General features: G+C 67.3%; 3 protein-coding genes across 5 annotated transcripts in view; 1 reads left to right on the top strand and 2 right to left on the bottom strand.

The window, feature by feature from the left end:
- Nucleotides 1–2: 2 nt before the first annotated feature.
- Nucleotides 3–12,292, bottom strand: DCST1 (DC-STAMP domain containing 1). Its single transcript, XM_045983298.1, has 15 exons — nucleotides 12,235–12,292; nucleotides 11,818–11,943; nucleotides 11,676–11,750; nucleotides 8,173–8,301; nucleotides 7,715–7,854; nucleotides 6,615–7,071; nucleotides 6,051–6,172; nucleotides 5,510–5,664; nucleotides 3,767–3,866; nucleotides 3,547–3,642; nucleotides 3,290–3,416; nucleotides 2,844–2,960; nucleotides 2,366–2,508; nucleotides 2,152–2,265; nucleotides 3–391 (listed from the first exon to the last, which is right to left on the bottom strand). Exons 1-15 carry the CDS (start codon nucleotides 12,290–12,292, stop codon nucleotides 140–142), a joined length of 2,211 nt encoding a protein of 736 aa, XP_045839254.1. The 3' UTR covers nucleotides 3–139.
- A 263-nt stretch (nucleotides 12,293–12,555) lies between these two features.
- Nucleotides 12,556–21,282, top strand: DCST2 (DC-STAMP domain containing 2). The gene is made up of 15 exons (XM_045982620.1): nucleotides 12,556–12,859; nucleotides 12,995–13,165; nucleotides 13,367–13,468; nucleotides 13,723–13,920; nucleotides 14,119–14,184; nucleotides 14,612–14,825; nucleotides 14,978–15,135; nucleotides 15,620–15,784; nucleotides 16,496–16,678; nucleotides 16,791–16,891; nucleotides 17,513–17,643; nucleotides 17,954–18,081; nucleotides 18,427–18,520; nucleotides 18,600–18,740; nucleotides 21,093–21,282. Exons 1-15 carry the CDS (start codon nucleotides 12,592–12,594, stop codon nucleotides 21,136–21,138), a joined length of 2,166 nt encoding a protein of 721 aa, XP_045838576.1. The 5' UTR covers nucleotides 12,556–12,591; the 3' UTR covers nucleotides 21,139–21,282.
- Nucleotides 21,283–21,354: 72 nt separating this feature from the next.
- The window catches only part of ZBTB7B (zinc finger and BTB domain containing 7B), a 14,809-nt gene continuing 8,193 nt past the window's right edge, over nucleotides 21,355–27,970 (bottom strand). For all 3 annotated transcript variants that reach the window (XM_045982236.1, XM_045982235.1, XM_045982237.1), the window contains exons 2-3: nucleotides 23,834–24,990; nucleotides 21,355–23,586 (exon numbers count right to left, since the gene is read on the bottom strand). In XM_045982236.1, coding sequence (XP_045838192.1) covers nucleotides 23,121–23,586; nucleotides 23,834–24,984 — 1,617 coding nt within the window. In that variant the 5' untranslated portion in view covers nucleotides 24,985–24,990 and the 3' untranslated portion in view covers nucleotides 21,355–23,120. The remainder of the gene's footprint in view (nucleotides 23,587–23,833; nucleotides 24,991–27,970) is intronic.

Here is a 27,970-nt window from a genome sequence, read left to right as displayed (position 1 = left end):
TTTGTGCGGCCCCGCGCCCTCCCGCGTCGCGTCGGCGGCCCGGGTCTCCGGACTGCGGGTCAGAGCCCCGGGAAGCGCGGGCGTCGGGGGCGTGCGGGCCTTTATTCATCGCGCAGGGGCGGGCGGACAGGACGCGCCTTCACTCGGCGTAGGTGGCGTCGTCGTCGCTGTCGCTGTAGGCGGAGGACGAGAGCTCCTCGCGCGGGGTGCAGGCGGGGCAGCGGCGCCGCACGTCGTCCCAGCACGGCCGGCAGTACACGGCCGCGCAGTCCGGCGTCGGGCACACGTAGGCCGCGGGCGTCTCGGGCGTCTGGCACACGACGCAGCGGCGGCGCAGCCAGCGGCGCGCGAGCGGGCAGCGGCGGTGCAGGACGGCGGTCAGGCGGGGGCGCTGCCGGGAGGCGCGGAGAGCGCGCTGCGAGGGGCGCCGCACGCCGGCCGGGGCCCCGCCGCCCTCCCCCGCCCGCGGATGGAGACTCGGGGCGCAGCGCCCGCTCCCCGCCAGCCGCCCCCCGTTCTTTCCCATCGGCCGCCTGATCTGGCCGTGCTAGTGGGCCGGGAAGGGAGCAGGGCGCCCGCCACGATCCCCGCCGCGTTCCCGCTTGGCGGGCGGGAGAGCGGCCGCTGGGTTCCCCAGGCGCGCGGTCAGCCTGGCCGGCTCCGCTCCCCGCCTTCCGGGGTCCCCGCCTTCCGGATCGCAGGTCTGGTTCACCGAGCTCCCATCCTCTGGCCCCGCAATCCCCAGGAATTCCCCTCTGCAGGCCACGTTATCGGGGCGACCTTCGCTCCGGAAACCGCAGAGGAGGCCCCCTGCAAAGGCAGAAGGCCTGGCGGTGGCCTGCAGAGCCCTCCACGCGCTGGTCCAGCCTCTGCTCCAACCTGCCCCAGCTCGAGCTCGGCAGCTCCTGCGCCAGCCTCTCAGACTAACCCTGGCCTTCGACGTGGGCTCTGCGCCCCGAGTCTTCGCACATTCTGTTCCCTTGGCTTGGGACGAATATCCTTCTCGTTCCCACCCGCCTGCCGAAAGCCGGCCGAGTGCACGACCGCTCATGGCAGCACAGCGTGCTACTTGTTCATAGGCCTTTAGCCTCTGTGTGCCATGGGCGGAGGATCTAGGCCCTGGAGGGAAGGGCAGGCAAAGCTGGTCTCTCACTTTTACGGGCTCTACGGGGGCTGGCTGAGAACAGCTGCCATTCTTTTCTTTTTTTTATTTCTTCTTCCTTTTTTTTTTTTTTAATTAATGTTGGGTCCCGTGCTAAGAAAGGGTAAATAAATCAGCTCGCTCAAACAATAACCCGGTATGACAGGCACTGTTATCATCCTTTCTTTTTCAAGTGAGAAAACATGCTTGGAGAGGCTGTTACTTGCCCAGGGTCACACGATGACAACTGGCCTATGCATGGAAATTGCTAGATGCCTGCTCCATGGGACCAAGACTCCCTCAGTCCTTACAACAACCAGATGGAGTAGTGCTCACTCCGAGTTACAGAAGGGAAAAACCAAGGCCCAGCATTTAGCAAGTACTCCAGATCCCAGTTGTCATGGCGATAAAGAAGGGAGCCAGGATGGAAACCCAGGCCCTCTGGCACCAGCGGCCCGCAGCCCCTGCCACACTGTCGCTGATCACTGCACAGGCCTCACACATCTGTCCAAGCTCCCTGACCTTCAGAGGGAAACACTGAGGTCTGGTGGGGACCATGGCCAAGGTCACACAGTGGAGTAAGGAAGTGTGGACTGGAATCCAGTTCTTCTGACTGCTTTCTCCTTATCCCACACGGCCTTTCGTGACGCCTTCTGGAACGCGCCCCCCAGCCCACCTGTTTCCCCACTTCCCCCAGAGACGCTCAGTAGAACCTGTGGCTTGCCTTCAGTCCCTTGTTTCTGATGGAGCCCCCTGCTTTCTTTAAGCCAGACCTCAAATTGGATTCCCCTTTTCTGCCGCTTCCTCATGGCCCACTGAGTGTCTCGGGCTGGGCCAAATCCTGGGGGACAGAGGTGGACTCAGCCCTGACCGCCCGGGAGCTGGATGACCAGGGCCCTTGGCATCCGTCCGAACTCACTGGGCTCCATCGGCCGGATGCACTGAGGCGAGCGGCCCCTGCCGCGGGGTCCGCACCACCCCAGGAGCCTCGGGAAGGAGCCCGCACTTACCGGAGCCTTCTGCTCCCACGCGCGCCTCAGGATGGCAGCCCTCCTCAGCTGCGTGAACGCTGCCCTCTTCCTCAGGAGCTCGTTGTAGAGGAACAGGACCCGCTTCTTCTCCCGCTGGGGCCGGGGAGAGGGGGTCAGGGGCAGGACAGTGCACCCTGCAGACTGGAGAGGGCAGGGGGCTGGGTGCGGGCCTGAGGGTGTCGGGAGGGGGTACCTTGGGGAAGTAGAAGGCAGCGATGACCCTCCGGAGCCGGTAGGCGAAGGCTTGCAGCAGGCAGAGACACAGCAGCAGGCCGATGGGCAGCGCCGCTCTCACGTAAGCCCAGGCGTCCAGGCTCAGGGGCTGCGGCAGGCAGGCTGGGGCAGGGCGGGCCTGTCAGGGCTCCACGGGCCTGTGTCCTCTTCCCTGCGGAGCGGCCCCCTCCAGCCCATGGCCACCAGGCTCCCGAGGCTAGCAGTGCACATGGTGCAGATGCGGGAGAAGATGCTGTGGGACAGCGTGGCTCCGGGGCGCTGGCACCCTCTGTCGCCAAGACCCCAGGTCCTCCAGCCGTCGGACCCCAAGCCGTCACCTTTGAGCAACTCGGGGTCCACCTGATGTTTCCTGCTCTGAGGGCCCCTCTCGGCACGCCTGGGAAAAACCCCAGCGCCCGCCCGCGGCTCCTCTAACCCGGACTCTGGACGTCGCTCACGCATGTTGTTTGACTCCATCACGGTCTCGGAGGACGTGTTCAGGGCTCCGATGGTCTTGCGAAGCAGCCGCGCCAGCATGGAGCGCCCCCCGACTTTTACTTCCAGTTTGTGGCTGCCTGAGGCCGTGGGGGGCGGTCAGGAAGGGGTTGCAGTTTAGGAGGCTGGGCAGGCCGAGGACGGGGTGTTGGGGGGTTTCCCTCCGATCGCTGGGCGCTAACCCTCCCTGTTGCAGATATAAAGGAGGCTTGGAAACGGGGCCGGCAGGCAGCACGGTCAGGCTGCGGGCCTGGGATGGGACCCTGCGCGGGGCTGGAGGGGGTGGCGGCCTGGTGGCAGGGGGGGCTCACTGCGGAAGCAGTACTGCAGGAAGGAGTGGGGGGCTCACGGCGGAGGGGGTGGGGGCTCACGGCAGAGGGTTGGGGGCTCATGGCGGAGGGGGGCTCACTGCGGAAGGAGTACTGCAGGAAGGAGTGGCGGCGGATGGTGTCGAAGACGGAGTACAGGGCCCAGTCCAGGCCGCACAGCAGCAGCAGCAGCAGCAGCGGCGGCACCGTGTCCACGAGCTCCCTCACCTGCCCGAGGAGCCGCGGGCCTGAGCTGGGCAGCGCCGCCCGCCCTGCCTGGGCCCTCTCCGGGGCCTTTGCCCTCGGCCGCGTGGCCTGTGGCTGGAGCCCCCGGGGCCCGCCCCCGTGGCCTCCTCACCAGGTTTCTCGCTTCCGAGGCCTGCACGGAGGGGGTGCGGGGGAAGATGACCGTTTTCTCCTCAGCTTTGCGGAGCGGCAGCAGCGTCCGTTTGCCCTGGTAAAATGTCCAGCTGGTGGGGGATGCCAGGGCCCCCTCCCCTCGGCCCTCTGCCCTCCCGGAGCATGAGGCCACAGAGGACACGCAGCAGGGCATCCTTGGCCGGGGCCGGGCCCCTCACCAGCTGCTTCCTGCGCTCGTCGATCTGGCAGAAGTAGGTGCTGATGTAGATGTTGTCAAAGCGGATGTCGCGGTTGTAACTGTCCATGTAGGAGAAGGACCTGTGTGCGAGGACGTCTCTGTGTCCTCCGGGCTGTCCTCGCCCACCCCCCACTGCGGGCTTCCTGAATGCTGGGTCGTTCCCCAGACCACCCAGCGTGGACTGCTGTGTGTGTCCCAGGTGGAGACAGCGGGCCGACTGGGGCAGGGCGGGCGCCCACACAGGCGAGGAGACGCGGGTGACAAGGCGGGGGGGGGGGGGGGGGCGGGTCGCGTGCCTGGCCGGGAAGGGAGGGGTCCCGGGCATGGATCTCGAGCAGAGGAAACAGCAGGAGCAAAGGCACAGAGAGGTGGGCTGGCCCTCAAGGCTGCAGAGCCACCGGCCATCACGCCTGACTCCCCCGTCCGCCTCTCGCCGAGCCGGCAGAACATCTCCCGGGGTCACTTCAAGCAAAACGCATGCCCGCACCTGCGTTTCCCCTCTCCCCAACACACCCTTGAGGATGTTTTCTGTTTTGTACACAAGTGGCCCTCTGTGCAGGCCCAAGGCCAAGTCCCATGTAGTGCTTTGGTTTGCCAAGGAACCGTGCTAACATCGGAGATGCGTTTAAGACCGCGTCACTCTAAATAAGCCCCGTGAACTGTGCAACCTAAGTTTCAGGGGTTCCGAGACCCTGTAAAAGCCCCGGGAGGGCTCAGGCGGAGGGAGGGTCCCGGCAGGCCAGCCCGTGAGCGCCCCCGTGTGGGGAGACTGGCCGCACCCTGCCCGGCCCTGCCCTCTCGCCAGCTCTGCCCCCCGCTGGTGACCTCACCAGGTTGAAAGCCGGGAAGCATATTCGGTGCCTCCTTCCTTCCCTCCCGGAGCCCCAAGACCTGCTGTCCCCTTCCTGCCTCCGTCTCAGCTTCCTGCGATGCACCGCGCGGCCGCCGGGCGCCCTAACCCCTGACCCACCGGGGCCTCCTGGCCTCCAGCCTGTGGGGCTGGGCCAGCTCTCCAGGCCATGCCTGCGCCCGCCCGGTCCTTCAGCCCAGCCTCTGCCCTCCGCGTCCCACAGAAGCCTTGGTCCCCGCCCAAGAGAACAGTCTTCCTCCCCTTGACCTTGGCTCCCCACTGGCAGCCGTTGAAACCGCCTGTGGCTCTCGCAGGGGCCTGTCCTCAGCTCCCGCCCCTGTTCAGGAGCCCAGCCCTCGCACGGCCCTCCGGCCCACAACACGGTGCCCCGTGGGCGCCCCTCTGGCCTCCGCTAGACCACCAGCATCTTGAGGGTGGGAGGGAGTCTCCTTCACTCTGTCTTCCCACGGGGCCGTCGGCACACACCAAACTGTGCTCTCACCTGCCCCATGGAAGGGCCAGATGGGGCCGGAGCCCCCTGTGGCCGCCCTTGCCCAGCCCCTGCCTGTCTCAGGCATCTGGGGGTGGGGACAGGAAACAGAGGGTCCAGAGGTCAGCGGGGAAACAGAGTGAGGCCCGGGACAGCCCAGCTGGACGCCCCGCTGGGTGGGGTTGAGGACTTTGGTCCAAATGGACGGAACGTAGCTGCCAGCGAGGCCGAAAATGAAAGCAGGTTCGGGCGAGAGAGACGGGCAGCGCCGTCAGGGCCGTCTGTGCTGGGACGGAGGCCGAAGGAGGCGGCCCCCTAAGACCGGCTCCCTTTCCAGGTGTCCCCGCGCGGGCGCCCGGGGGAGGGCTGGGGCGGCGGCTCACGCGTGCAGGCCGAGCAGGAAGGTGCAGGAGAACAGCACGTGCAGCAGCGCGAGCGTCCACCGAAGCCGCGCCTCCTGCCGGCCCACGTAGTCCCGCAGCTCCGTGCTCACGTGCTCCCAGCTGCTGCCGCCCAGCACCGCCGCCCGCGTCTCCTCCTGGGGGGGGCACAGGGGCGGACCGGCCCTCCTTGGCGTCTCTGCCCTGCTGCCCCGCTCCTGACCCCCAGCTCTTCCCAGGACGCTCGGGACCCCCATGTGGAGGAGACGCAGCGGGCTGGGGGCGGCCCCCTCCTCCCCGTGGCCCTGCTCGCCCGCGCCTGTCCGGGCTGACACCCTCTCTGGCCAGGCTGGCCATCGGGTCTGAGGTAGGTCCCTGCCCGCCCAGGTTCAGCGCAGCCCCTCCCTGTCCCCCAGCACATCCCGTCCTCGTGCGCCCTGTCGCCTGCTCTCCACAGGCCTGTGCCCTCCTCCCTTCCCCCCCCCTCCCCGCTCCCTCCCAGCCTGGGCACACCACCCCCCCCCCCCCCCCCCCCGCCTCCTACCTTGAGCTCAATAGTGGCTGAGAAGTCCCTGTCCAGGTCGTGAACAGACTGGTTGAGGGAGTCGTAGGTCTGCCCGAAGTTGCCTTCCACGGGGATTCGATGACGACACCAAACCTCCATGGCTACCGGGGGTGGCGGGGCGGGGAGCAGGTCACGGGGCTGCGCCCGCCTCTGGCCCCCCTGCCTAAGGACCCCCATCCGCCCTGGCTGCCTCTCCACCCGCTCCACGCTCCGGGAGTCCTGCGTCCTGGGCACAAGGCCCGACTTCCCCTCGTCTCGCTCGTCGGCGTGTAGCGGTGGAACCACGCCGACCGTGAGCACCGACGGCCACGGGCACAGGGTGTGCAGCGCGTCTCCTGTCTGCCTCCCTCACCCCTCGGGGCCCCCTCGCGGGCCAAGGGCTATTGTTGGCCCGTCTTCCAGGCGGAGAGGCTGAAGCAGAGGTCGCTGGGAACGTAGCCCGCGTGGCCGCGGGGCTGCCCCCCAGGCTCGCCTGCACCCCCCAGCGTCCCTGAGGACTGGGCTCCCGCGCCCGCGTGCCCGCCCTCCCACCGCCGCGCCGACCCTTGGCGATGCCGCAGAAGAACTTGAACTTCATGGGCAGGCAGAGCAGGTCCCGGAACAGTGGGACCCAGACACGCTGCACGCACTGCTTGTGCTTCTGGTCAAACCAGCGGCGGCAGCTGGCGATGGCCCGGTCCACCACGTCTGCGGGAAGGCGCGGGCAGGTGAGGTCCCCGCGGTGACCGGCCTGGAGCCCTGCCCCCCCCACGCCCCCCCACGCCCCCCCACGCCCCTCACAGGAGCAACGCAGCTTGGTCTTGAGCTCATACATCTTCTGGGTGGACAGTGCGCGCCGCCGGGGAGGAAGGGCTCGCTGGCTCGCCCCCTTGTGGGCCATGGGGTCGGAGCCCGGCATGTCCTCGGGCACGAACCCCGCGTCACTCTTCACCTGGGCATCCAGCTCCTCGAAGGACTTGGAGATGTTCCGAGTCTCGGCTCGCAGTGAATCTTTGCTGCCCTGGGTTTGGGGGGTGAGGACGGGGAAGCCGGTGCGGCTGCAGAGGAAGGAGCCTTTCCCGCCCCTTTGGCCAAACTCTGGGCTCTTCCCTCAGGCCCTATGCAGCCTCTCACCTCGTGCTCCACTGTTTGGTCTTGGGGACAGCCCCCGACCCCCTTGCCCTGCGACCAGTGGCCTCCGCGCCGCCCCCCACCCGGCTCCTCCACCGGCCTCCGGCTCCGGTCCCCGCTAGCTACGGAAGCTTCCCCAAGCCTGGGGCTTCGCACGAACCTCCCAGACCACTGCGCCGTCTCAGGGTCCCCAGTCCCAGTGTCCCGATGTCACCTGACTCCCCAGCTCCTCGACACTCCAATTCCCCCGTGCCTGCAGCCTCCAGGCCTCCACAGCCCTGTTCCGCAACCCCGGGGCCTCCGGGCTTCCTGAGTGCTCAAGGCCACGGCCCCCGGTTTCCTGACCTTCTAGTTCATTACCCAGAGTGCCGCCCACCCAGGTGTTTGGAAATGGGGGGTGCAGGTCCCATGACCAGGGGCGGGGGCTTTCCCCGCTGTCTAGTGCCCAGGGTACGTCCTGCAATGTTGGAGGACAGCCATGCCAGCCCCCCAGGGCAGAGGGGCCCGGCCCTGCCCAGGCGCGGGGTCCTGACCAGCAGGTCCTTGAACACTGCCCGCAGCGGGGCCGTGGAGACACGCCAGGCCGCCCGGGTGTTGTTGACCTGCAGCTCCACGGTGCAGCCCAGCGACGCGACCACCTCATTGAGGTTGTAGCGCAGGTTGGCCACGGGTCCTGGCGGGGAGATGCCCTCGTGGGTCTCCCTCGGGAGCTCATCCCTCTCCCCCTCACCCCCACTCTGTGTGCAGTGGGTGACCACCTTCTAGAACCATACGAGGGGGCCCCGAAGCCTGGGAGAGGGCAGCTGGCCCATCTCTGGGTTGATTTTCCCCGTGTAAGCCAAGGAGGCCCAGCGGCGTGGAGGGACTCTCTCGGGACACACAGCTGCCCTCAGGCCCACACGCGTTCCCCTTCACCCGCCTAGGTCTCGCCGGGTGGCCCGCCCGGGACCCTTGCTTCGGTCACACACTATCCCCAGGGACACACACTCACCCTCATAGATGGCCGCCAGGGCGTACCCCAGCACGAAGAGCCGACCCTCTTTGCCCAGCATCTTGGGCACTAACAGGAGGCTGGCACAGCGGATGTGAGGCGAGGTCCCCCAGCCCACGGCACCCAAGCCTGTCGGGAGAGACCAGCCGGCGGCAAGGGGGAGTGAGGGTGCGGCCCGACCCACCAGGCTGAGCACGGCACCCGCCCCCCAGGTTCTTTCCGGAGCCGCCCTGCCTTCTCGCTGCTGGCACCGGCTCTGCCGGCCCTCGGAGGCCGCTCATCCGTGTGAACAGCCTTGCCCACGCTCAGTTGCACGGTGGATCGGGAGCGGCGTGGAGGGACACCAGAGGTCCAAGAGCCATGGCCAGTGACCGAGGGTGGAACGTGTGTGTGTCTGGGAAGGGGACTCTTCCCTCTTTGGTAGGCTGGATTCACGCACTACCCAGGTACTGAGGGGGCAGGGAGGGCCAGAGAAAGTTCTGGAAACCGTTACTGGTGCTCACAGCCGCCTCCCTGTTCGCCTGCTCTGACCCCATCCCAATCACTATCTCCGTCTCTAATTTTGGCCTTAATCATGGACCTCCTGGTGGTGTTAACAGCTTCACGGGTGTCTCCCTGTGGTCCCTGCAAGGAGACAGAGAGCTCCGCAGAGCTCAGAATGCAGGGAGAGAGACAGCAAGTTAACAGGTGACTACAGCCCTGAGTACTAAGTGCACAAGGGGGGCGCTTCTCCAGGGCTGTGGGGGTGCGGCAGGAGCCGGCGTTTCTGGGGGGAGTGTGGGCCCGGGAAAGCTGGACACAGCAGCTTCCTAACCGGTCCCTGCCGGGTTTTGCCTGTATTTGGGTTTTCACAGGGTGGCCAGAGTGGTCTTGTATGCACAGCCTCTGACCTTGTCCCTTCTCAGCTTCAAACCAGCTGTGGACTTTCCAGCAGAGGTGGGGGCCAGTCCGAGCTCCCTTAGCGGGGTTCACGGACCCCCTTGATGGGGCCCCTGCCAGCGTAGGGCTGCTCAGCCCATGGCCTGCCTGTGCACGCACCCCCCTACCCAGGCCTGGGGCCAGCCCTGGAACAGGCCAAGCTCATCCTGCCTCTGCCCGAAGTGTGGCTCCTCACCTGGCTGGCCTTACCTGGTCACACAGGTTCACTGGGAGCCCTGTCTGCTACCACCCGCCCGACTGTCTGCCCTCTTCCTGGTAACACACCTTGAGTTTCCTCCAAGGCCCGCCACCCGTCCCTGCCCCAGCCTCTGGGGGGAAATCGGGATCTTCTCACCCAATCATGGGGTAACAGGACATCAAAAGGGGTTTGTTTCGTGGTCTTGGCCTTCTGGCCAAGGATTCAAGCTAAGGGAGTTGGCAAGTAGTTGCCCTAGTTCTCCAGGGAGCTCGGGGGCTGCAGGAGCCCTCTCTGGGCTCACCGTCAGGGCGAAACTAGTCTCTGGCCCTCTACCCACCAGTATATACAAAGACAAGGCCAGAAATTAGAATTTTCTAGGATGCCTTTGGGGCTCAGTTGGTTAAGCAACCTCCTTTGGCTCAGGTCATTTGACTCCAGGATCGAATCCCGCATCCGGCTCCTGCTCAGCAAGGAGTCCGCTTCTCCCTGTGACCCTCCCCCTTCTCGTTCTCTCTCTCTCAAATTAAAAAAAAAAAGAAAGAAAGAAAGAAAGAAATCAGTATTTTCTAGAAGAGAAGAAGTTGGAGTAGGCAGACATAGCGGGGGGGTGGTCTGAGGAGAGGACGGGGGTTCACTTCCAGGCCCAGTGAGAGACTCACGGGACCCCAGAGAGACGGGGGGGGAGGGGAGGGTGGCTCCCTGCATGGCCATGTGAGCCCAGCATGGAAGCCGACGTCGGGTTGGGGCCGGCAGGGCCTCTGGGGAGGGTGGCGGCTGTGCCCCGGGAGCCTTGCTTGCTTCTCAGCCCGGCAGGGGAGGGGGCAGCGGCAAGGGGCCTGCTCTCCTGCTTTGGCAGGGCTGGCATGGAAGGCTTTCCCAGGGACGAGTGGGCCTTTTGGAGGGCAGCAGGCCTCCCGCCATCGGGGACCTCCTCCCCTCCGAGGGCAGCCCGTTTGCGGGCGGCCGAAGCTAGGTGAGGTCAGCCGGACAGAACTCCTCCCAGCAGGAGGCTGGACCTCGGAGGGCCTCACAGAGCCCCTGGAGACCGCGGAAGGGCCCCGAGGCCCTGGGGGGACGGCTTGCCACCCAGAGGCAGTGGCGCTCTCCCAGTACCGATGACTTCGCCCCGTCCTCTAATCCTTTCTGACAGCAGGAGAACCGGAAGGTGAAGGAAGCGGGGAAAGGAGGACAGGGCCGCTGTGCCCCCTCACTGGAGGATCCCCCAATCCCCAGCAGTTGGGGGCCTGGGGGCAGGGCGCCGGGAGGGAAGGCGCTGGAGAGGACAAAGAGGTGGGATTTGGGTATAGCCTGGGTCAGACCTTTCCAACCCTAGAAACAGTCGCACTCGCCGAAGCAGGACGGGATCTCGTCCTGAGAACAGGCAGCAGGTGAAGGGTCGGTGGGAGGGGTCCTCCCCGGGGCCCGGTGTGGTCCTGCGGCTGCCCATACAGGTCGGCTGCCCATACAGGTCGGCTCCCAGGGTGAGTGGGCGAGGGCCCTGCCGGGCGGCCTGAAACAGGCAACACAACACGTGGAAGCTGGCCAGGGGGACGGGAATGTTTTCCTCCTTCTTAAAGGAGACATAAGGAATATTCTGGTCTTCCAGCATCGATGGATGAAGATGAGATGCCTGGACTTGAGGCCGCCCCCGCGTGACCTGAAGACAAGCGGCCACCAGGCCAAACAGGGAGGGAAGCTGCATCCTTGGGGGGTGGACTCAGGGGCTGAATTATCCAAAGTCCAAAGACTGCTCGACCTTGAGAGTGGTTGTTACGGGAGACACCGGCTTTCTCTGTGGCTAATCCACCTGCCCGTGGGTCTCTCTCTCTCACAGCCGGCAGCTCCCCGCACAAGGCCCCCACCCCAGTGTCGCCTCCAAGAAGTCTTCTCTGACTGCCAGCCCCGTTCCCCCACGGCCCCAGCATCCCCTCATCACGCCTCCTTGTCATCACCAGAAATGCTCCTGTTCCTTTCTTGCCCTTCCTCACTCTCTCCCCTGGGGGCCCCTCGACCTTGGGCCCTTTAGAAGCTGCTGCTGGGGTCCGAGAGGGCTGAGTGAACGAATGAAGGTACGAATGAATAAATGAGCAGAATTAATTGGGAGAAGCAAGAAACAAGGTCAGCGAGGTTGGGAGCCGTGGGGGTGTCTTGCGGGGAACCTGGAATCCTTCCGGTTGGGGTGGCCCCTAGGGGACAAGGACTGGTTGGTTTTCTTCCACAGACCGGGGCCTCTTCTCCCTGGATCTCCCCTCAAAGCCCAAGAGGAGTCTGGGGCTGGGAGGGACCCTCGGTGCACAAGAAACAAGATCAGATCTGTTCCTGGGCCAGGACTCTCCAGGCCGGCCCCCCAGGCCCCTTGAGGGTCCCGTGGTCAGCCGGCACTCACCCACCGCACCGTACAATGCCACCATCTTCTGACCCTCGTAGATGTCCATGGGGTTCACCAGGAGCTGAAACAGACCTGAGGGTGCGGGGTCAAGCTGCCATCGGGAGGTGGGGCCCCGCCACCCGGGCTCTGCCGCACTCACCCATGGCCAGGAGCCCTCCGATGCTTGCGCCCAGCAGGAAGGCGGCAATGGGGAACGTGCGGGGCGGTCGCTGCAGGAAGCGGCTGAAGGGGACGGGCAGCCCCCAGCTCAGGAGTTTCTGCACCGCTGGGGGGCAGGGCAAACACACCACTGGGGCCACAGCCCCCGCTTCATGGGGTCGGGGGGCCTACGGGGGGACAGGCTGGGGGGCACCTGGCGGGCGTGGTGGGCATCTTGGAGTAGGATGGGGGACCCCAGGGAGGCAGGTGTGAGGGAGAGAAGAGGAAGGGGCTTGGCTGGGGGGAGTGCTGGGCGATGGCCGGAGACCCACAGTGCGGGGAGGCCTGGGGGCCAAGGGCACAGGGGACAGACGAGACGCCCTGAGGGCCTACGCGGTGCCGGAAAGGACAGACTCACTGGTGTGGGGGAGCTTCCTCCTCTGCCCCGTCGCTCCGCTCTGAAGTGTGATGGCCATGAGTCAGCTCGGGGGACCCTCCCTTGTCCCACAAACGTCCTCAAGGTGGCCTCGGGCGCGGAGGTCCCCTTCTATCCCCTCTGCTTCCCACACAGCCGCTCTCTCGGCTCTGAACTTGGGGAAGGAGATTAGAGACCCGTGTCCCCGGCTCCAGTCCTGGAGCTGGCCAGGCTCTCCGGGACACACACAATACAAGCTTCCGGAACCTGAGAATGTGGCGAGGGATTCCAGGGCCCCGGAAGGGCCACAGAACCTGGCGGGCTCTCCGGGAGACAGGCCGGCATTGGGTCTCAGCGGTCATGCCCAGAGTCACGAAGGGCCCCGTGCTCCCCTTGGGGACGGAGGAGCCAAGCGCGGCGCGGGCCGTGGTCCGCAGCTTCGGGGGGTTTAGCCTGGGCATGTCCCTGGCCACGGCCTACGGGCTCCTGCAGCTGCTGGTGGAAGGACACAGCCCCTGGGGCTGCCTGGTGGGCACCCTCACTCTGGCTGCCTTCCTCGGCCTGGGCATGGGGTTCTCGCGCCAGGTCCGGGTCACGGTCCTCCTGCTGCTGCCCCAGGCCTTCTCCAGTGAGCGCGGGCTGGGGGGCGGAGGGGGGCGGAGGGATCTTACGGGGGTGGGGGGGTTGAGGGAAATCTTCGGGAAGCTTCCGTGCGAGACCGTGCCGAAGCCGGGGCCCTGGGCCCACGGAGCGTCTCCCCCAGGGCAGGGCCGGACGCTGCTGCTGGTGGCGGCCTTCGGGCTGGTGCTGCAGGGACCCTGCGCCAACACACTGCGCAACTTCACCCAAGCCAGCGAGGCCGTGGCCTGCGGGGCCGAGCTGGCCTTGAACCAGACCGCCCAGGTGCTGGAGCAGGCCAAGCAGCCCCTCATCAGTAAGGCCCCTGGCCCGTGGCCGCACACTCTGTGCCCCCCTCCGTCCCCTGCGGCTGCTGGACCCTCCCCCGGGCCCCCTGGCCGGCTGCTCCGTCCTCCGTCTCCCTGCACCCTGGGGGCCCGTCTCCGCTCCCCACCCCCGCCGCCCCTTGCAGCGAGCAGAACCCGCCCCCCCAGTGCCTCCGCCCCTGCCCTGCCAGGTGCTCTGAACAAGATTAAAGCCATTGCCCAGAAGGCCAAAGAGGTAGCTGACCGGGTCCGCAAGTTCTTCCGGTCCATCATGGACGGCGTGAAGCACGTGGGTCAGCACCGTCCCGCGGCTGGGGTTTCTGGAGGGCGGGCTCGAAGGTCCCCTGCCGCCTCACCCGTGCCCCCGTCGCGCGGCCCAGGGCCCCTCCTGGGTGCTGACCGGCCCCCGCCGGATACGGCGCCGCCAGGCCCCTGACCGCAGTCCCGCGCCGGGTGCTGCCCCCCCCCCCCCCCGGGGTCCCTGAGTCCCAGCCAAGGGGCCGTGGAGCTCCGGGCCTGGGGACCAGCCGGGAGTTCCTGTCCCCAGCCAGGGTTCTGCGCAACGTGTGGTCCTGGCTGCTGCACATCGGCGACGTGTGCAACGCCGAGCTGGGCAACCCCTACCTCAAGTGCGCGCGGGTCTTCGACGGCGCCAAGGACCGCTGCATGCACGTCCTGCCCTGGGCCTACCACTTGTGCTACGTGCTCACGCCCTTCAAGCTCGTGCTGTGCGGCCTGGCCAGCGGTGAGGGCCGGCGAGCGCCCGCGGGGCCCGGGGCCAGTGAGCAGGGCGTCCCCTGGGGGGCTGGGCCCGCGCTGGGGGCGCTGGGGCAGCCGGTCTGCAGCCGGTGCGGAGGTCAGCAGCCAGAGCGAGGACCCGGAGGACCTGGAGGCGGGAGGGCCGCGCGCCTCGGCTCCGCTGACGCTCGGTCCTGGATCCCAGTGGTGCAGGTGTTCTGCGTCATCCCCAAGTACGTCCAGCCCTTCTTGCGCAGGACCCTCGGCACCCGTGAGTGGCCCCTCCCAGCCCTGCTGCGGGGGTGCTCCTGGGGACTCCCCCTCTCCCGGCGGGCAGTGCTCCCAGTCCCCGGCGAGAAGGCAGGAGGGGGGAAGGGTGCTGGGAAGGCACGCAGGGTAGCGGGAGGCCCGGCCTGGAGGAGGCGTCTCAGCCAACACTGGGCCCCGGCGGGGAGCGGACCAGGGCTTCCAGCTCCCCCCTCCGCCGTCCTCCCAGCCAGGGCAGGGCACTGAGATGGGCGGTCACAGAGGGGCCCCGTGGTGTCAGGCCCCTGGTGGTGACAGCATGGACCGTAGGGGCTTCGTCCTCTCCTCCTCGGGGCCGGGGGGTGGGGGTCCCAGCTGGTCTGCGAACTGTCCCAGGCCCTGCCCCCACTAACTCTCCTGCCTTCCGGCTCCCCGGCACCTGCTGGCCCCAGCCGTGAGGAACCTAATTAACCGGGTGCGTCGGGAGTTCGAGTTCAACGTGACGGCCACCCACCACTTCTCCGTGGACCTCAATGCCTCTCGGAGCCTGTCGCAGGTGGCCCTGGACCTCCACGAGGCCGTCAGCCTGAAGCTGCACCGTGTCCGAGAGGCCCTGGCCCTGATGGGCTACACCACGCCTCTGCTGCTTTCGCTCCTCTACCTGCAGTGAGGGGGCACCCGGCTGGGGGCCTGGGCTGCGCGACGCCCGGTCGCCCCCACGGCCTCCGGGGAGGCTGGAGCCTGGGGGCCGAGGGACGTGGGACCCTGCGGGAGTGGGGCGGGCTGGGGAGCTGAGGGGCCTCCCGTTTCCCCGCCAGAGCCCTGTTCTACCGGTACGGCTACCTGCACTGGGTCAGTTATGACAACGTGTACATCACCCGCCGGTTCCTGCGCATGGAGGCCGTCCGCTCGGAGGCGGGGCTGCCCACGGTGCTGCCCCTCAGCGCCCACGAAGCCAGACGCTACATCCAGCCGGGTGAGGGCCCCCAAGATTGGAGACCGAGACCCAGGGGGATGCCGGGGCCTCCCCTCCACCCCAGCCCTGTGCTCGGCCCTGTCTCTGGGGCGCCCTCGGTCCCAAAGGGGGAAGGAGGGTGCCTCCCGGCACCCAGATGCCCAGACAGAGAAGGGCAGAGGAAGCTTCCGGGGGCCCCGGACACCCCGGCAGAGGGAAGCGTAGGTGGGGAGTGGCTGCCAGCTGAGGGAAGGGGGCTTCGGGGTGAGCCCGGCAGTATGAACCTGCCAACACCGGGAGGAAGCCTGGGGGCTGGGGCTGGGCTGCCCAGGAGGGAGGATTCCTCCGGCCTCAGAGCCCCTCCCGCCCTCGTCCGGGGACCGTCCCAGCTTCCACACCAGATGGGCAAACAGGCCCTGGCTCGGAACGGGGCGCACGCCGCCGGGAGAAGAGGCAGCGGCCACCGGGAGAAGAGGCAGCGGCCTCCGGACTGCCCTCCCTGCAGGTTCCATCTTCCTGTCCGGGTGGGAGCAGATGTTCTATACCGTGGCGGTCCTCAGCCTCGCCCGGCACCTCCTCCTCGTGCTGGCCCTAGTCTTCCTGGACTACGCCGTCTTCTGGGTGCTCGACCTGGCCCGGTACCAGTTGCAGGGGGAGATCGTGGCCCGCAGTGAGTGCCCGGGCCTCCCGCTGCGGTCCCCCCGCTGCGGTCCCCTTGGTCGGCGTCCCCCCAGCCTCCTGGGTCCTGAGGATTGCCTGGAGGTCCCTAGGTCGCTGTCACTCATCAGCCCCGATCCTGCCCCTGCCAGCCCTCCACCCCGCCTGGACCCCTGGGTCCACCATACGGAGTAGTTGAAAGCACAGGACCCGGAGTCAGAAAGCCTCCATCCAGCCATGCCCCCTGTGGCGGTAACTCAGCTGTTCCCGGACCCCCCAGAGCTTCAGTCTCCTCTTCGGAGCTGGGATGCGGGGCGCAGCCCCCGGGACGCTTGAAGGGTCCCGGGACGCCCCATGTCTGTGCAGGGCCCCGCAGGCCGCGGTGATGAGCACGCGGGAGGCCACGGGACATAATTACTCTCCTCCCACGTGCAGAGTCCGGCAGAAGAAGTTAGAAAACACCCAACACCATCACTGACGCGCTCAGTCCCGTGCCTGCCACACGCTGGACACGGGCGCACTAGCAAATGCTTGAAAGCAAACGCTTCTGGGCCGTCGTGGGGACGGGGGACAGACTCAGCGACCATCGAGGCCTCTCAAAGAGGCTCCTGGGGGCCAGGGGCTTGGTCGGGCCCTGGGGCAGCAGAGGCCCCTGGCTGGGGGGTGGGGCGGTCCCCACGAGCCGCCCTGTCCCACCACCCGCCCGCGGCACCGGCCCTCACAGAGTGCGCTGTGCCAGGCCCCGTGCTAGCGTCCATAACCGTGGAAGGCACTGGCTACACCGGGGGGATTTACCGGGACCTGGTGTCGGCGTTCGACGTCTTGCAGCAAAGCAACATCAGCATCTTGTCCCGGCACTGCCTCCTGAGGCCCTCTGAGCCGGACGCCACCGGTTACGTCGTCATCGGTACCGCCCTCGGCCTGAGGGCACGGGGCGGGGAGGGAACAGACGTGGCAGAGGGCGTGAGGGGGGGGGGCGACACCCGCGGACGGAGGCTCGTGGCCCTGCTGCCCCCCAGGCATCCTGTACGGCCTGAGTTTCTTCGTCACGCTGTTCGGCACCTACGTCAGCAGGCTGCGGCGGGCCATCTGCGCCTCCTACCATCCCGCGCGGGAGCAGGTGAGCAGCCCGCTGTGAGCCGGCGACCGTCTGTCTTGGTTTTGGGGAGCTTAGAGCCCTCGATGGCGCCGGTCCTCTCTCCTCTGGCTGAAGTCCCGCGACGAACATGACCTGGACAGCGGGTCTCCGGGCCCCAGGGATACTGAGAGCAGGGGTGCCTCTTGGGGGGGTGCTGAGAAGGAGCTTGTCGTCCCCAGAGGGTGGTGAAGAGCATGGCGGGGTCCGTGCTGGCATGTTGAGGCTTGAGCGCAAACCCAGTTCCTGAGCGCTGAGCGGAGCCCTCCCCACCCCGCACCAGCTCCGCACCCCGTGCCAGGATGAAGCCGACCGTCCGGAGCTCACGGTCTCAAAGCCAGACGGGCTTTTACCAGATATTGCAAAGAAGAAGTGTTTCTGTGCAGGAATAAAGAAAGTGCTGTGAACACCCAGAGGACAGACTAGGTCGCCCCACCCAGGGGAGCCCAGGGGCTTCCCAAAGGAAGGGGCATTGGAACCGAGCTAGACGGACTCACGGACGTGGACGGAAGGCAAAGGAAGGGAGTGGGGATGGGGGGCAGGAGGCATTCCAGGTAGATGAGACGGGATCAAGGCAGATCCCAGCCCTGATCTCCCCTGCACCAGGAGAGGATCTCCTATCTCTACAACCTACTTCTGAGCCACCGAACCAATCTGCCGGCGACTGTGCACCGAGCAGTGAGACGGCGGGCGGCTGACCAGGGCCACGCAAGTGTCCTCCAGAAGCTGGCCAGGCGGTGGGCCCACTGTCCTCCCTTGCAGAAGTGGGGCAAGAGGGGACAGAAAAAGAGCCTGAGGTCACAGTGGTCCCTGTCCTCCTTAAGTCCCCGAGGCTTGGCTGAAGAGGGTGCCCGTTCACTGTGATCCATGTGCAAAGAGGGAGACGGGGATGAGAATTCTGGGCGGTGGGCAGTGGGGGGAGGAGGCGGGCAGGACACAGAGGTTGCCGCTGCAGGGGGTGGAGGTCAGGCTTCGGGGAGGCCTGCCCCGCTGGCGGCGTTGGGCGTGGAGCGGGCTGGCCCGTCAGCGTCTGGGTCTCCTCCCCAGGTGCTCCTGTCTGGGCCCTGTGCTCAGCCACTTCTGGCCGCTCCAGGATTATTGCCTGGGCTGTGGGCAGCCCCATGACCCCGAGGACACGGAGAACTTTGTGTCCTGCAGCACCCCGGGCTGCCGAGGTGAGACCCCGGTGTGGACCTCTCCCTGTGGGGACTCCCCACCGTCGTGTGTGACAATGGGCTATGTCCTTCCTCTGTGGACTTCTGGAACTCACGCTTTGCCCCGCCCCCCTTCGTGACTACATGTTCTTGTCTACGGAGAACCATGGGGAGCTCATTTTCCCGTGTTTGCCTTAATTCTGTGGGTGGTAACCACTGGCTCGCAAGCGGCATTGCGGCTGGTCCCTGGCTTGTCCCTTTGTGAGGATGGTCCCCGCAGGGCTGGAGCGAGGGGAGCTCCGTGGCGGGGGCCGGGGGGGGGCGGACTAGCTCAGTCACCCTTTCCCGGCCTCCTGGTGCTCGCAGGTCTCTTCTGCCCCACCTGCTTCCGCCTCCTGGACAACACCTGCTCCGCGTGCGCAGCGCCCCTCTCCCAGCAGGGGGGCCTGGACCTGGAGCTGTGAGTCTCCGGGGAAGCGGCGGCTGCGGCCGCTCCGTGGGGGCGGTGGGGGCTGCCGCCTGATGGGAGACTTTCGCAGCGACTCCAGCGACGAGGAGGGCCCGCGGCTCTGGCTGGCCGCCGCTCGGAGGAAGGACCCGGAGCAGGAGCGTCTCCTCCGGCGGCAGCTGCAGGAGGCCCTGGGCAGGACCCTTGCGTCAGAGTCCAGCTCCGGGGTCAGGTGAGCAGAAAGCAGGACCGGGGGCCTGGGAGGCCTGAGCCGTTGTTCACGTGTGCCGTGGGCTCCTGGGGTGCGCGGCCCTGTGCTAGGGCTGGAGACGGGTGAAGGGCTCGTGGCGGAGTTGGGGGGGGGGGGCCCGTCCAGCTCCTGCCCTGAACGAGCCTATGGAGCGGTGGGGAGTGAGAGCAGGCAGGTGTCCCCACCCAGGAGAGCAGCAGGCCGGGGCAGGCAGGGGACAGAACGGCGGGGTTGGGGTGCGGTTGGATTAATGAGGGCTTCAGGGAATAGGTGCAGAAAGAGGTGGGTTGGGGGTAACCTGGGTGTCCGCCGGGCAAGGGACAGAGGAGAGCCTGGGGGTGAGGAGCCGGGGGCCTGAGAACGGGAGATGCTTGGGAGGCTGCGCGTGTCTGTCACTTGAGTCAGGGGCGCTGAGCCGGGCTGGGAAGTCCAGGGGCAGAGAGCTGAGTGCCCTAGTGGCCGCCTGAAGATCCCGGGAAATGGCCCCATTCGTTCCTAGCGGGCTTCTAAGAAGGCATGCGGAGAAGGCAGGGGGAAGCCAGGGCGGCCTCGGGACGGAGGTGCTTGGGACGGCGGTGCCACCCGCCAGGCGGAAGGACAGGCTCTGGGAAAGAGGAGCCCTCCGTGGGGACCTCTGGGCTGTCTGCAGAGAAGCCGGCCGCCCAGGGGCCGCGACGAAAGGCCCGGGGTCTGGGCCTGGGGCGCCAGGCTTGAGTTATTACAGGGGGGCAGGGGGGTGAGGGCAGGGCAGGAGGGGCGAAGCGGAAGGGACAGAACCCTGAGGGGCTCAGGCACAAACCAAGGGGGGAGGCTGGAGCGGGTGGGAGCCCAGCAGCTGAGACGGGGGGGCGTGGCGGTGGAGAGGTCACTGGAGTGGCTGTGGGGACATTTCTCATGGTCCCGAGCAAGCCCAAACCAGAGCAGACCGCAACGGGCTGTAGGCCAGTAGGTAGGAAGACCCAGAAGGAAGCTCGGTATCAGAGCCCGAGACGCTCGGTCCTGTCCCTTGGACGTCACTGCCGGAGTCAAAAAGGAAGCTCGTTGGGGAAGAGTGGGGAGTCCGGGAGTCCGCGCCCCGCACAGCGGCAGAGCAGGCTGGGGCGCTTGTGGGGCTACCCAGGCAGAGGGAGAGCTGGGCCCTGAGGGACGGGGTCCGGGCCAGGTGGCCAGGTGGCCCCGGGAGAGCGGTGTCCCCTGAGCGGAGTGAGTGCCTTCCAGGCCGCTGGCCTTGCCGTTCCCTGCAGGCTCAGAGGGCAGGGAGCCCTGCTGAGAGAGCCAGGAAGGGGCCGGGAGTGGATGGTTGCAAGGACCGGGTCTAGGGGGCAAAACACCTGCCCTGGGAGTGTGGGCAGCAGTGGGCTCGGGGGCCTTGAAGGTGCAGACGCCGCGCGGCGCAGCCGGATTGAACTCCAGGGCGCTGGGTGACATGCCTTTCTTCGGGAACAGGACCCGAGGACTGAAGGCTCTTTTTGGGTGGATCAGGGGAAAGACACGGGGGAGAGAACGGGGGTGTCTTCAGGAAGTGTGTGACAGGACTCGCCTTGGGGTGGAAAAGGGGTTGACTCCCCGGGGAAGTCCAAGGTCTCCGTCTCCCTGAGGTGTGAGAGCAGGAGGGACATAGAATGGGTCGTGGTCAGGGAAAGTTCTGGGATAAATCCCGAGGTGGCCAAGGTTGGGGGGTTGTTCCAGTAGGAGCAGGGGCAGAGACCTCTGTGGCCATGGGGTCAAGGATTGGAAGGCTAGAGAGGTGGGGGGTCCCCAGTGAGGAGGGTGGGGGCCGCGTAAGCAGTTGGTCTGGTCTTGGCCCCCTGGGTGGGAGCAGCAGGTGTCTGGGGAGATATAGCTGCGGCCCCGGGGGGCAGGTGGCACCGGCAGGACCTCTGCCATATCCCATGTGCCAGCAGCTTTGAGAGACGAGCAGCCTCCATCTGGAAGGTCTGCATACGCATCGCCGCTGTGGGCGAGGGCTGGTGGGAACGGGCAGGGGGGACGGTGAGCCCAGGGGCTGGGGAGGATGTGAAGCTTTGTTTTCAGAGGTTCCTGGGGCCTCACTGAACTTGAAAGCGGGGTCTGGGGATGGGGGAAGCTTGACCCCTGACCATGTAGGTGTACCACCAAGGTCACTACTGGTTCTGTCCTTACTGGCCATGTGACCTTGGGCAAGGGATTGCCCACTGGTCCCTCAGCACCGGCCTAAAACCAGGGCTCTCGAGCCACAGGCTGAGATCCCGTGGGGACTGTGGGAGCAGCAGAGGCTGGTAAGTCTGGACAGGGCAGGAGTGCACCTGTTGAACGGCATCCCTGACTGCGCCACTCCCTTGCCCTCCGCACTAGTGACCTGGATGAGGAGAAGGGGCCCCGGCAGAGGACGCGCCCGTAGCGGCTCCTACCAGACGCCCAGTCTTTCAGGGTTCCCACCCCGCCTCTTCCCCTCCTTGGATGCCTCTGCCCCTCCTCCGAGGGCCTCCCAAACCCTCTGCCCCACCGCAGCCCCCCTCCAGCTCCAGAAGCCCGGCCCCTCTGTCTCTCCTCTCCCTCCCTTGATCCCTCCCACCTACCCCCAAAATGAAGGAACCAAAGGCAGACACCGTGTGAGTCTTAAATTATTATTTCTTCCTGTCGTTTACACCCTAGGAGGGGGCAGGGGAAGAGGAGGGGAAGAGGAGGGGGGGAATTGCCTCCCCCCCTAAGGCACTGAGTGGAGAAGCCGCAAGGGGGGAGGGGGGAGGTCACATTGTCCTCACTCTCTGGGGCTGGGCCCCAGGTCTCCCCCATCACCTGAAATGCTAAGATGAGGCCCAGGGCAACCCGACCTCCCCCAACCCCAATATATTACATCATCACTTTTTAAATAGATACAGGGACTGGTCCCGCTACCCCTCCCTGTGACACCCCCTCACTACTGGGGGTACCTGGGCAGCTGTGCAAATGGGCATGAGGGTGCAGGGTAGGAAGGGAGAGCACCGGGCCCCTTAACCTGCCCCTTTTAGGAAGGGGGAGGGGCCGCCAGGCCAGGGAGGGGAAATAGTGCAAGGCAGAGCCCAGGCCGCAACGGGGGGGGGGGGGGGCAGCACCCAGCGAGGGAGGGGGCGGATACCCCCCCCAGCAGAATCGGGTAGTTAAAAATCGGAGACTAGATTTCAACGAGGCCGACGGAAGAGGCTATGTACAGACGCGGGCGGACGCAGTCCGAGGGAACAGCGGGGGTCACTCTCCGCGACCCAGCGGGGCCCCGGCCGGCAAGGGACCCCCCCCCCACCTCCCGCGCCTTCCCCGCCCGGCGCCCCCGCCCCGGCGCCCGCGGCCCGCGGCAACGGCCACCAGGGGGCGCCCGCCCGCGCGCTCCGCAGCCCGCAGCCCGCAGCCCCTCACCCCGTCCCGCAGCCCGCGCCGCGCCAGCCCGGGGGCGGCGTGAGTCAGGGGCGGCCCGGCGGCGGCTCCGGCTCGCACCTGCGCGGGAGGAGGAGAGGAGGGTAGGAGCCACCCGGCCCGCCCTGCCCTCTGGCCCCGGGGAGGGAGCGGCGGGAACAAGACATTCCCTGCCCCGGGACGCGGGAGGGGAGGGCAGGGCTGGGGCGGCGAGCCGAGCCGGGCGGCCCCTCCCGCTGCCCCCAGGGGCGGGCGAGCCACTCAGGCCACCCCGCCCCCAGCTCCTCCAGGACCCCGTGACTCAGCGCTCCGAGCCTGGCGCGGGGGGGGGGGGGGGGGGAGAGGGTGCGGGGGTGGGGTGGGGGAGGGGTGCGGGGGGGGTGCGCGGGTGGGTGCGGTGGCGGGGCGCGAGGAGGGCTCCTTCCTGCGGACCCAGTCCCCGAGGCTGTCCAGCCTCTACCTCGCTTCCCCCCCCCCACCGGCCTCCGCCGCCCCCTTTGCATAATTCTCTGCGGGGAAAGGGAACAGAAAGCAGGAAGGAGGGGTCTCAGAAGGGAAGGGAGGGGCGGTCCTTCACCCCCGGACTCCGCCAAGCCCCTGGGGGCATGGGGGCGGGGCGAGGCTTTGGTCCCAAGCCCCCCACCCCCTAGAAACCCGCATAGCCGAAGAGGGACCCCACAAATCAGAAATACGTTATTGCTTCTACGCCCCAGGAGCGGCCGGGGACAGGGCCCCACCGTTCACAATAGACAGAGCCGGACACGGAGACGCACTATGGGGGATCACTCCTTAGGAGCTCGCCCCCATCTGGGGAGCCCCTGGCCCCAAAGCCTTCTCAGCTTGGAACTGGAATGAGGGCTCTGGGGCGACAGGGGCGGACTGCTGAAGCCAGGGAGGCCCAGCGCCCGGATCCCAGCCCCGTCCATCCCGCGTGCCCCCACTGCTTGGCATGGGCGCCCCGGCCGCGCGCCGCTGGGAGGGCCACCGGCCTCTTTAAGAGGCCTCCATGGTACCTTCAGCCTGAGGCGTCCTGGGTGCCCCCTCCTCCTCCTCCTCATCAGGGGGGCCCAGGGTGGAGGCCGGGGGCCCGGGCGGGGCTGACTGCTCCCAGAACCGAGCCAGAGAGAGGCGGAAAGTGTCCAAGTGGCCATTGGAGAGGTCGAGGCCCGCGGTGGCGGCGGCGGCGGCAGAGGGGGGCGGGTAGTGCGGGGGCGCGTCGTCCTTGCGGCGCCGCCGGGTGCGCACCTCCAGGCAGTTCTGGCCCTTGAGGTGGCGCTGCAGGTGGTCCTCCTTGGCGAAAGCCTTGTGGCAGAGGTGGCACTCGTAGGGCCGGTCCCCCGTGTGCAGGTGCATGTGGTTCTTGAGGTCATAGCTGTGCAGGAAGCGCGCCGGGCAGTGCGGGCACGAGTAGGGGCGCTCCCCCGTGTGCTTCCGCATGTGGATCTTCAGCTTGTCGTTCCTGCGGGCGCGGGCAGGGGCGCCGGTCAGGCCCGGGACCACCCCCCGGTCCGTGCCGACCCCCCCCACACCCCCCCTCCCCCGTGGGCAGCGCCACCACCCTGGGGGCTTCCAGCCCCAAAGCTGTCCTGAGCCAAACCCACCCGCCTCCCATCTGGGTGTCTCCAGGGGCTCTGGGGACCTCCACAGCCACCTCGTTCTGGGGGGGGACGGACCCCCCTGCTGGGTCCCCAGCCCCTAGTGCTCACCGGGTGAAGCGGACGCCGCAGACCTCGCAGGCAAACGGCTTCTCCCCCGTGTGGGTCCTCATGTGGCGCGGCAGCTTGCCGGCCCCGTGGATGATCTTGTGGCACACCGGGCACTCCTGGGGCATCTGCGAGCGGCGCTTGCGCACCAGCTTGTCCTGGCCGTCCAGCCCCGGGGCCAGAGCGTCCTGGTGCAGCGAACTCAGGTAGGCCATCAGGTCGGGGTCAATGGCGTCCTCGTCTGAGCCCAGCTCCTCTGGGGACAGCGGGGGTCCCCCTCCCTGCGCCATCCCGTAGGCAGAAGGGTACACCAGCTCCTCCTCTTCCTCGTCACCCTCGTAGGGCTCGTAAGTCAGGGGCCCCTCGGGGGGTGAAGCGGTCCCCGCTGGAGGGCTGTAGCTGTCCCCCAGCCCGCTGCCCACTCTGCCCCCCGCCACCTCCTCCTCCTCGTAGGTCGTGGGATGGGCAGGTGCCGTGGGTGCTTCGGGCACTAAGTGGTTTGCCCGGGCCCCCTTGGTCTGCAGGAAAGCTTTCCGGGGCTTGCGGCTGCGGCGGGCCACTGGCCGTGGCGTGGGCTGGGGCGGGGGCGGGGGCGGGAGGGGCCCCTGGGGCGGTCTGTCTTCTCCGTTGGGAACTCCCGAGGAGGCCGTGGCCGTGGCGAAGGCCTCCAGGTACTGGCGGGCCCGCTCGCAGTCGTCCTCGTCGGGGCTGGGGGCCTCCAGCCCACTGCCCTGCAGGATCTCCATGCAGGCGGCGATGACGCACGGGATCTCCAGCAGCCGGGCGGCCTGCAGCACGGCGGGCATGTTGGCGCTGCTGGTGGTCAGCGTGGCCGTGTAGGCGAACTCCAGCAGGGCACCCAGGGCCTCGGGCCCCACGAAGTCCAGTTCGCACACGCCGGCCCCGGCGGTCCCCGCCGCCGCACTGCCGCCCCCCGCCCCGGCTGCCGCGCCGCCGCCCTCCGTGAAGAGCTTCTTGAAGTAGTGGCTGCAGGCGGCCAGCACGGCCCGGTGGGTGCGGTACTCCAGGCCCTGCGTCCGGATGGTGAGGTCGCACAGGTGGCCCAGCTGCCGCTGCTCATTGAGGCAGCTCAGGAGCTCGCTGCTGTGGTCCGGGAATGGGATCCCGATGAGGTCGTCCTCGGGGCTCCCCATCTTGTCCTGCGGGGTGGAGGACAGGGCAGGTGAAGGGCGCTCGGCCTGCACTTCCTGTGCTTGCAGACTGCCAGCTCGTCTCCCAAGGGCTTCAGACCCAGGGGATCTTCCAGAAGCCTCCCCGGACTGAGGAGCAGTCATCTCACGGACAGGGGACCCAAGGCGCCGACAGGGGAAGCGACTTTCCAACCGCGGGGCAGCAGGGCCTTCAGACCCCGGCGGCGGGCCTGTTCCCGGCTGCTCTGGCCGCCCTGCCTGCTTCGCCTGCCCCACTCCCCGTGCCTTTAGAGGGAGCTCTGGGGTCCTGGCCCAGGCTTCACGAAGGACTCGGACTCCGTCATCTGGGAAGTGGGGTGACAGCCTCTGATGGCACCAGCGAGGCCAAGGACAGAGCTGAGACTCACTCTGCACCAAGGTCTGCTCCGGGCGCTTCCACCCGTGACCCCACAAGGGTTCGGGCTCCGTGGAGGCCCTGCAAACTCACGGGCAGCTTCCCAGCACTTCACCTTCACCCTCCTCCTCCTTCCCTCCCCCACCCACTAAAAGTTCATCTCCCCAGTTAGATTTCATCGCCCCCCCAAGCCAAAAGGGAAACACTGCTCCCAGCATCCCTCCCCCCACATCCTCCCCTCCCCCAGGGGGCCAAGGAGCAGCCACCCTTCGCTGCTGGGGTGTCGAGGCCTGGCTCCGGTGCTTCCTGCCCCGCACAGATAAGCATCATCCCCGCCCCCTCCCCCACTGCCAATAGGCCAAGTTCCAGTTCCACCCCTCCCCACCGCTGCCACGGCACCTCTCCCTCCGCACCTCTCCCTCCCCATCCACGGTCCTTTGGGAGACTGGAAAGCACCGGGCCCAGAGGGTTACCTTCTACCCGAGGTGCTCTCCCCTCCAAGGGAGGAGCTGCAGCACCCCAGCACCCCCGAGGCGGGGGGAGGGGGGCAGGAGGGCGGCCCGTGGGCCTGGCCTGGGAGTGAGGAGGGCTGCCTGCATCCCGGGTTTGCCGCCAGCTTGCTGAATGACCTTGGGCCAGTCCCTTCTGTCGGGCATGTGTTTCTGGGGCTGTACACAGAGCCGGTGGGAGCGGAGGTCCCAAGAGCTCAGCCCTTCGGCCTGACGTCGGGAGGGTGGGTGGGAAGCCAGCGGAGACCGCTGCTCTGGAGTCGCCCCCGCGGCTGATGAGCTCCTTGACTTTCCGCACACCCGTCTCTGAGCCTCGCTCCCAGTCTGCTCTACGGGTAATTCCACCAGACCCAGAGGCTTGCGGGGACATCGGGTAAATGAGACCACGTGGGGGGGGGGGCAATAAACATTCTGGCCTTGGGAGGTAGGAATGAGGCCTTGCCCGGGGCAGATTCCACAAATGGCCTCTCCTTGGAAGGCTTGGGGACAGCTGGGTCTCCTTGCCTCAAATCGCCCCCAAAGAGTCAAGTTACTCGAGCTACATGACCTTGGATCAGTCACTTCCTTTCCCCAGGGGGCCGGTTTCCTCCACTGTAATAGGAAGGGCTGACTGACAGGGTCCTGAGGGCGGCTCCCAGCGACCCTGGTCAGGGCCTTCCCTGCCACCCCAGCAGCTGCTCAGCCCCGCCGCGGAGGGAAAGGGTTTTTTCGGGGAGCTGGGGGGCTCAGGAGCCACAGATTTCCCCTTTGGAACACAAGAACTGCCTTGTCTCTGCCTGTCACCTTCCCTGGGACGCCGGGACTCCTGCAGGGCACCCTCGGGGAACAGCACCCACGTGTCTCCCTCTCCCGTCCGACACCCAGGGGCCTTCAGCAAGCCCTCTGCCCCCAGCTGGAGTTCCCAAGCCAGTTCTCTCCCTGGGAGCCACCCCGGCTCCCTCTGTGTCTGCCCACACTTCACAAACAGAGCAAGTGGCCAATGGCCCCAGGACCTGGGAACAAACAAAACCCGGGTGGGCAGAGGCAGCAGTGGGCACCCTCCTGCGCCCAGGCAGATCCTGTCCCTCCCGAGGGGGATGGGTGGGGCTGTCCTGGCTGTCCATTGGCCTGGAGCTGGGCACCCGCAGGCACGTGGCTCGCCCAGCCCTCTCCCTCCTTCCCTCCTCACCCCACCCATTCCTGCCGCTGGGCCCGCCTCCTTGCTCCCACCCCGGGGCCGGTCTCCGCGGCAACTTGGCGTGGCAGGGTGCTGATTGGCTGACCCTGCTGTCAGGTCACAGGCTTAGGCCGCTTCAGCGTGCAACTCACACCCGGCGCTTGGGCCAGGGTGGGTGTTTAACCCCTTAGGCCCAAGTCCAGTGCCCGTGGCCACGAGGGAGCAGCGAAGGAGGGGAGAGGCGGAGGACACACGTAGGAAGGGGAGGTGCTCGCAGGTTCTCTAGCTTCTGGGAAACTCCCCCAGCCCTGACCCAGGACTCTGGCGCCCCGGCCAACGTAGGTGCTGCCTCGAATAATGCTGGTGCCAACCAGGCCGAGGGGCACTCACAGCCCCATCACCTAGGGGCGGGGCGCCGGTGCCAGGATGCCCACCCCACCCTGGGCACCCTTCCCACATCTGGATCCCCGAGGGCCAGCCCCCTGACGCCCCGTGAGGGCGGCCCATCCCCACCCAGCCTGGCATGCCCCCTCTTGCTAAGGCCTTGTGGGCATGGGTGTGTGTGGGGGGGGGCGGCTGTGCCAGGGAACCAGGCAAGGTCTGTTTGGTTTGTTTGCCTGGTGGGGGGAAGAACTGGGGGCCCCGCCCCATCGCTCCCCCTTTCCCGCCACCCCCCCAGGCTCCCCTCACTGTCAGGCCTGCTAGACCGGCCAAGCAGGTGGGCAGCTCTCTTGAAACTGGGCCCTGAGTCAAGCCTGCCCCATCTTTGGTGGGGGGAAGACTCTGGGTAGGAAAGGCAGGAAGGGGACAAAGGTAGGAGCCCCTAAACCCCCAACTCCTCAGTGCCCTCGGGCACCTGCGGGGTGTGTCCCCGGCCAAGATACAAAAGGTGGAGAGCCCTGGCCTTGACCGGGAAGGGAAAAGGAGCCC

This window comes from Meles meles, chromosome 17 (genome assembly GCF_922984935.1).
Source record: "Meles meles chromosome 17, mMelMel3.1 paternal haplotype, whole genome shotgun sequence".
Classification (NCBI taxonomy): Eukaryota; Metazoa; Chordata; class Mammalia; order Carnivora; family Mustelidae; genus Meles; species Meles meles.
Note: the sequence above shows the minus strand (reverse complement) of the source record. Positions and strands in the feature narration are given on the sequence as shown.

Bases quoted from the DNA above. Each gene is read 5' to 3' on its own strand.
- DCST1 (XM_045983298.1), bottom strand. From the start codon at position 12,292: ATGGCCATCACACTTCAGAGCGGAGCGACGGGGCAGAGGAGGAAGCTC. The intron at 8,302-11,675 runs GTGAGTGCCGGC...CTCTCCCGACAG, and splicing joins GGCATTGTACGGTGCGGTGG to GCTTGGGTGCCGTGGGCTGG. The intron at 5,665-6,050 runs GTAGGAGGCGGG...TGCCCCCCCCAG, and splicing joins CAGCCACTATTGAGCTCAAG to GAGGAGACGCGGGCGGCGGT.
- DCST2 (XM_045982620.1), top strand. From the start codon at position 12,592: ATGCCCAGAGTCACGAAGGGCCCCGTGCTCCCCTTGGGGACGGAGGAG. The intron at 14,826-14,977 runs GTGAGGGGGCAC...TTTCCCCGCCAG, and splicing joins CTTTCGCTCCTCTACCTGCA to AGCCCTGTTCTACCGGTACG. The intron at 18,521-18,599 runs GTGAGTCTCCGG...AGACTTTCGCAG, and splicing joins GGGGGCCTGGACCTGGAGCT to CGACTCCAGCGACGAGGAGG.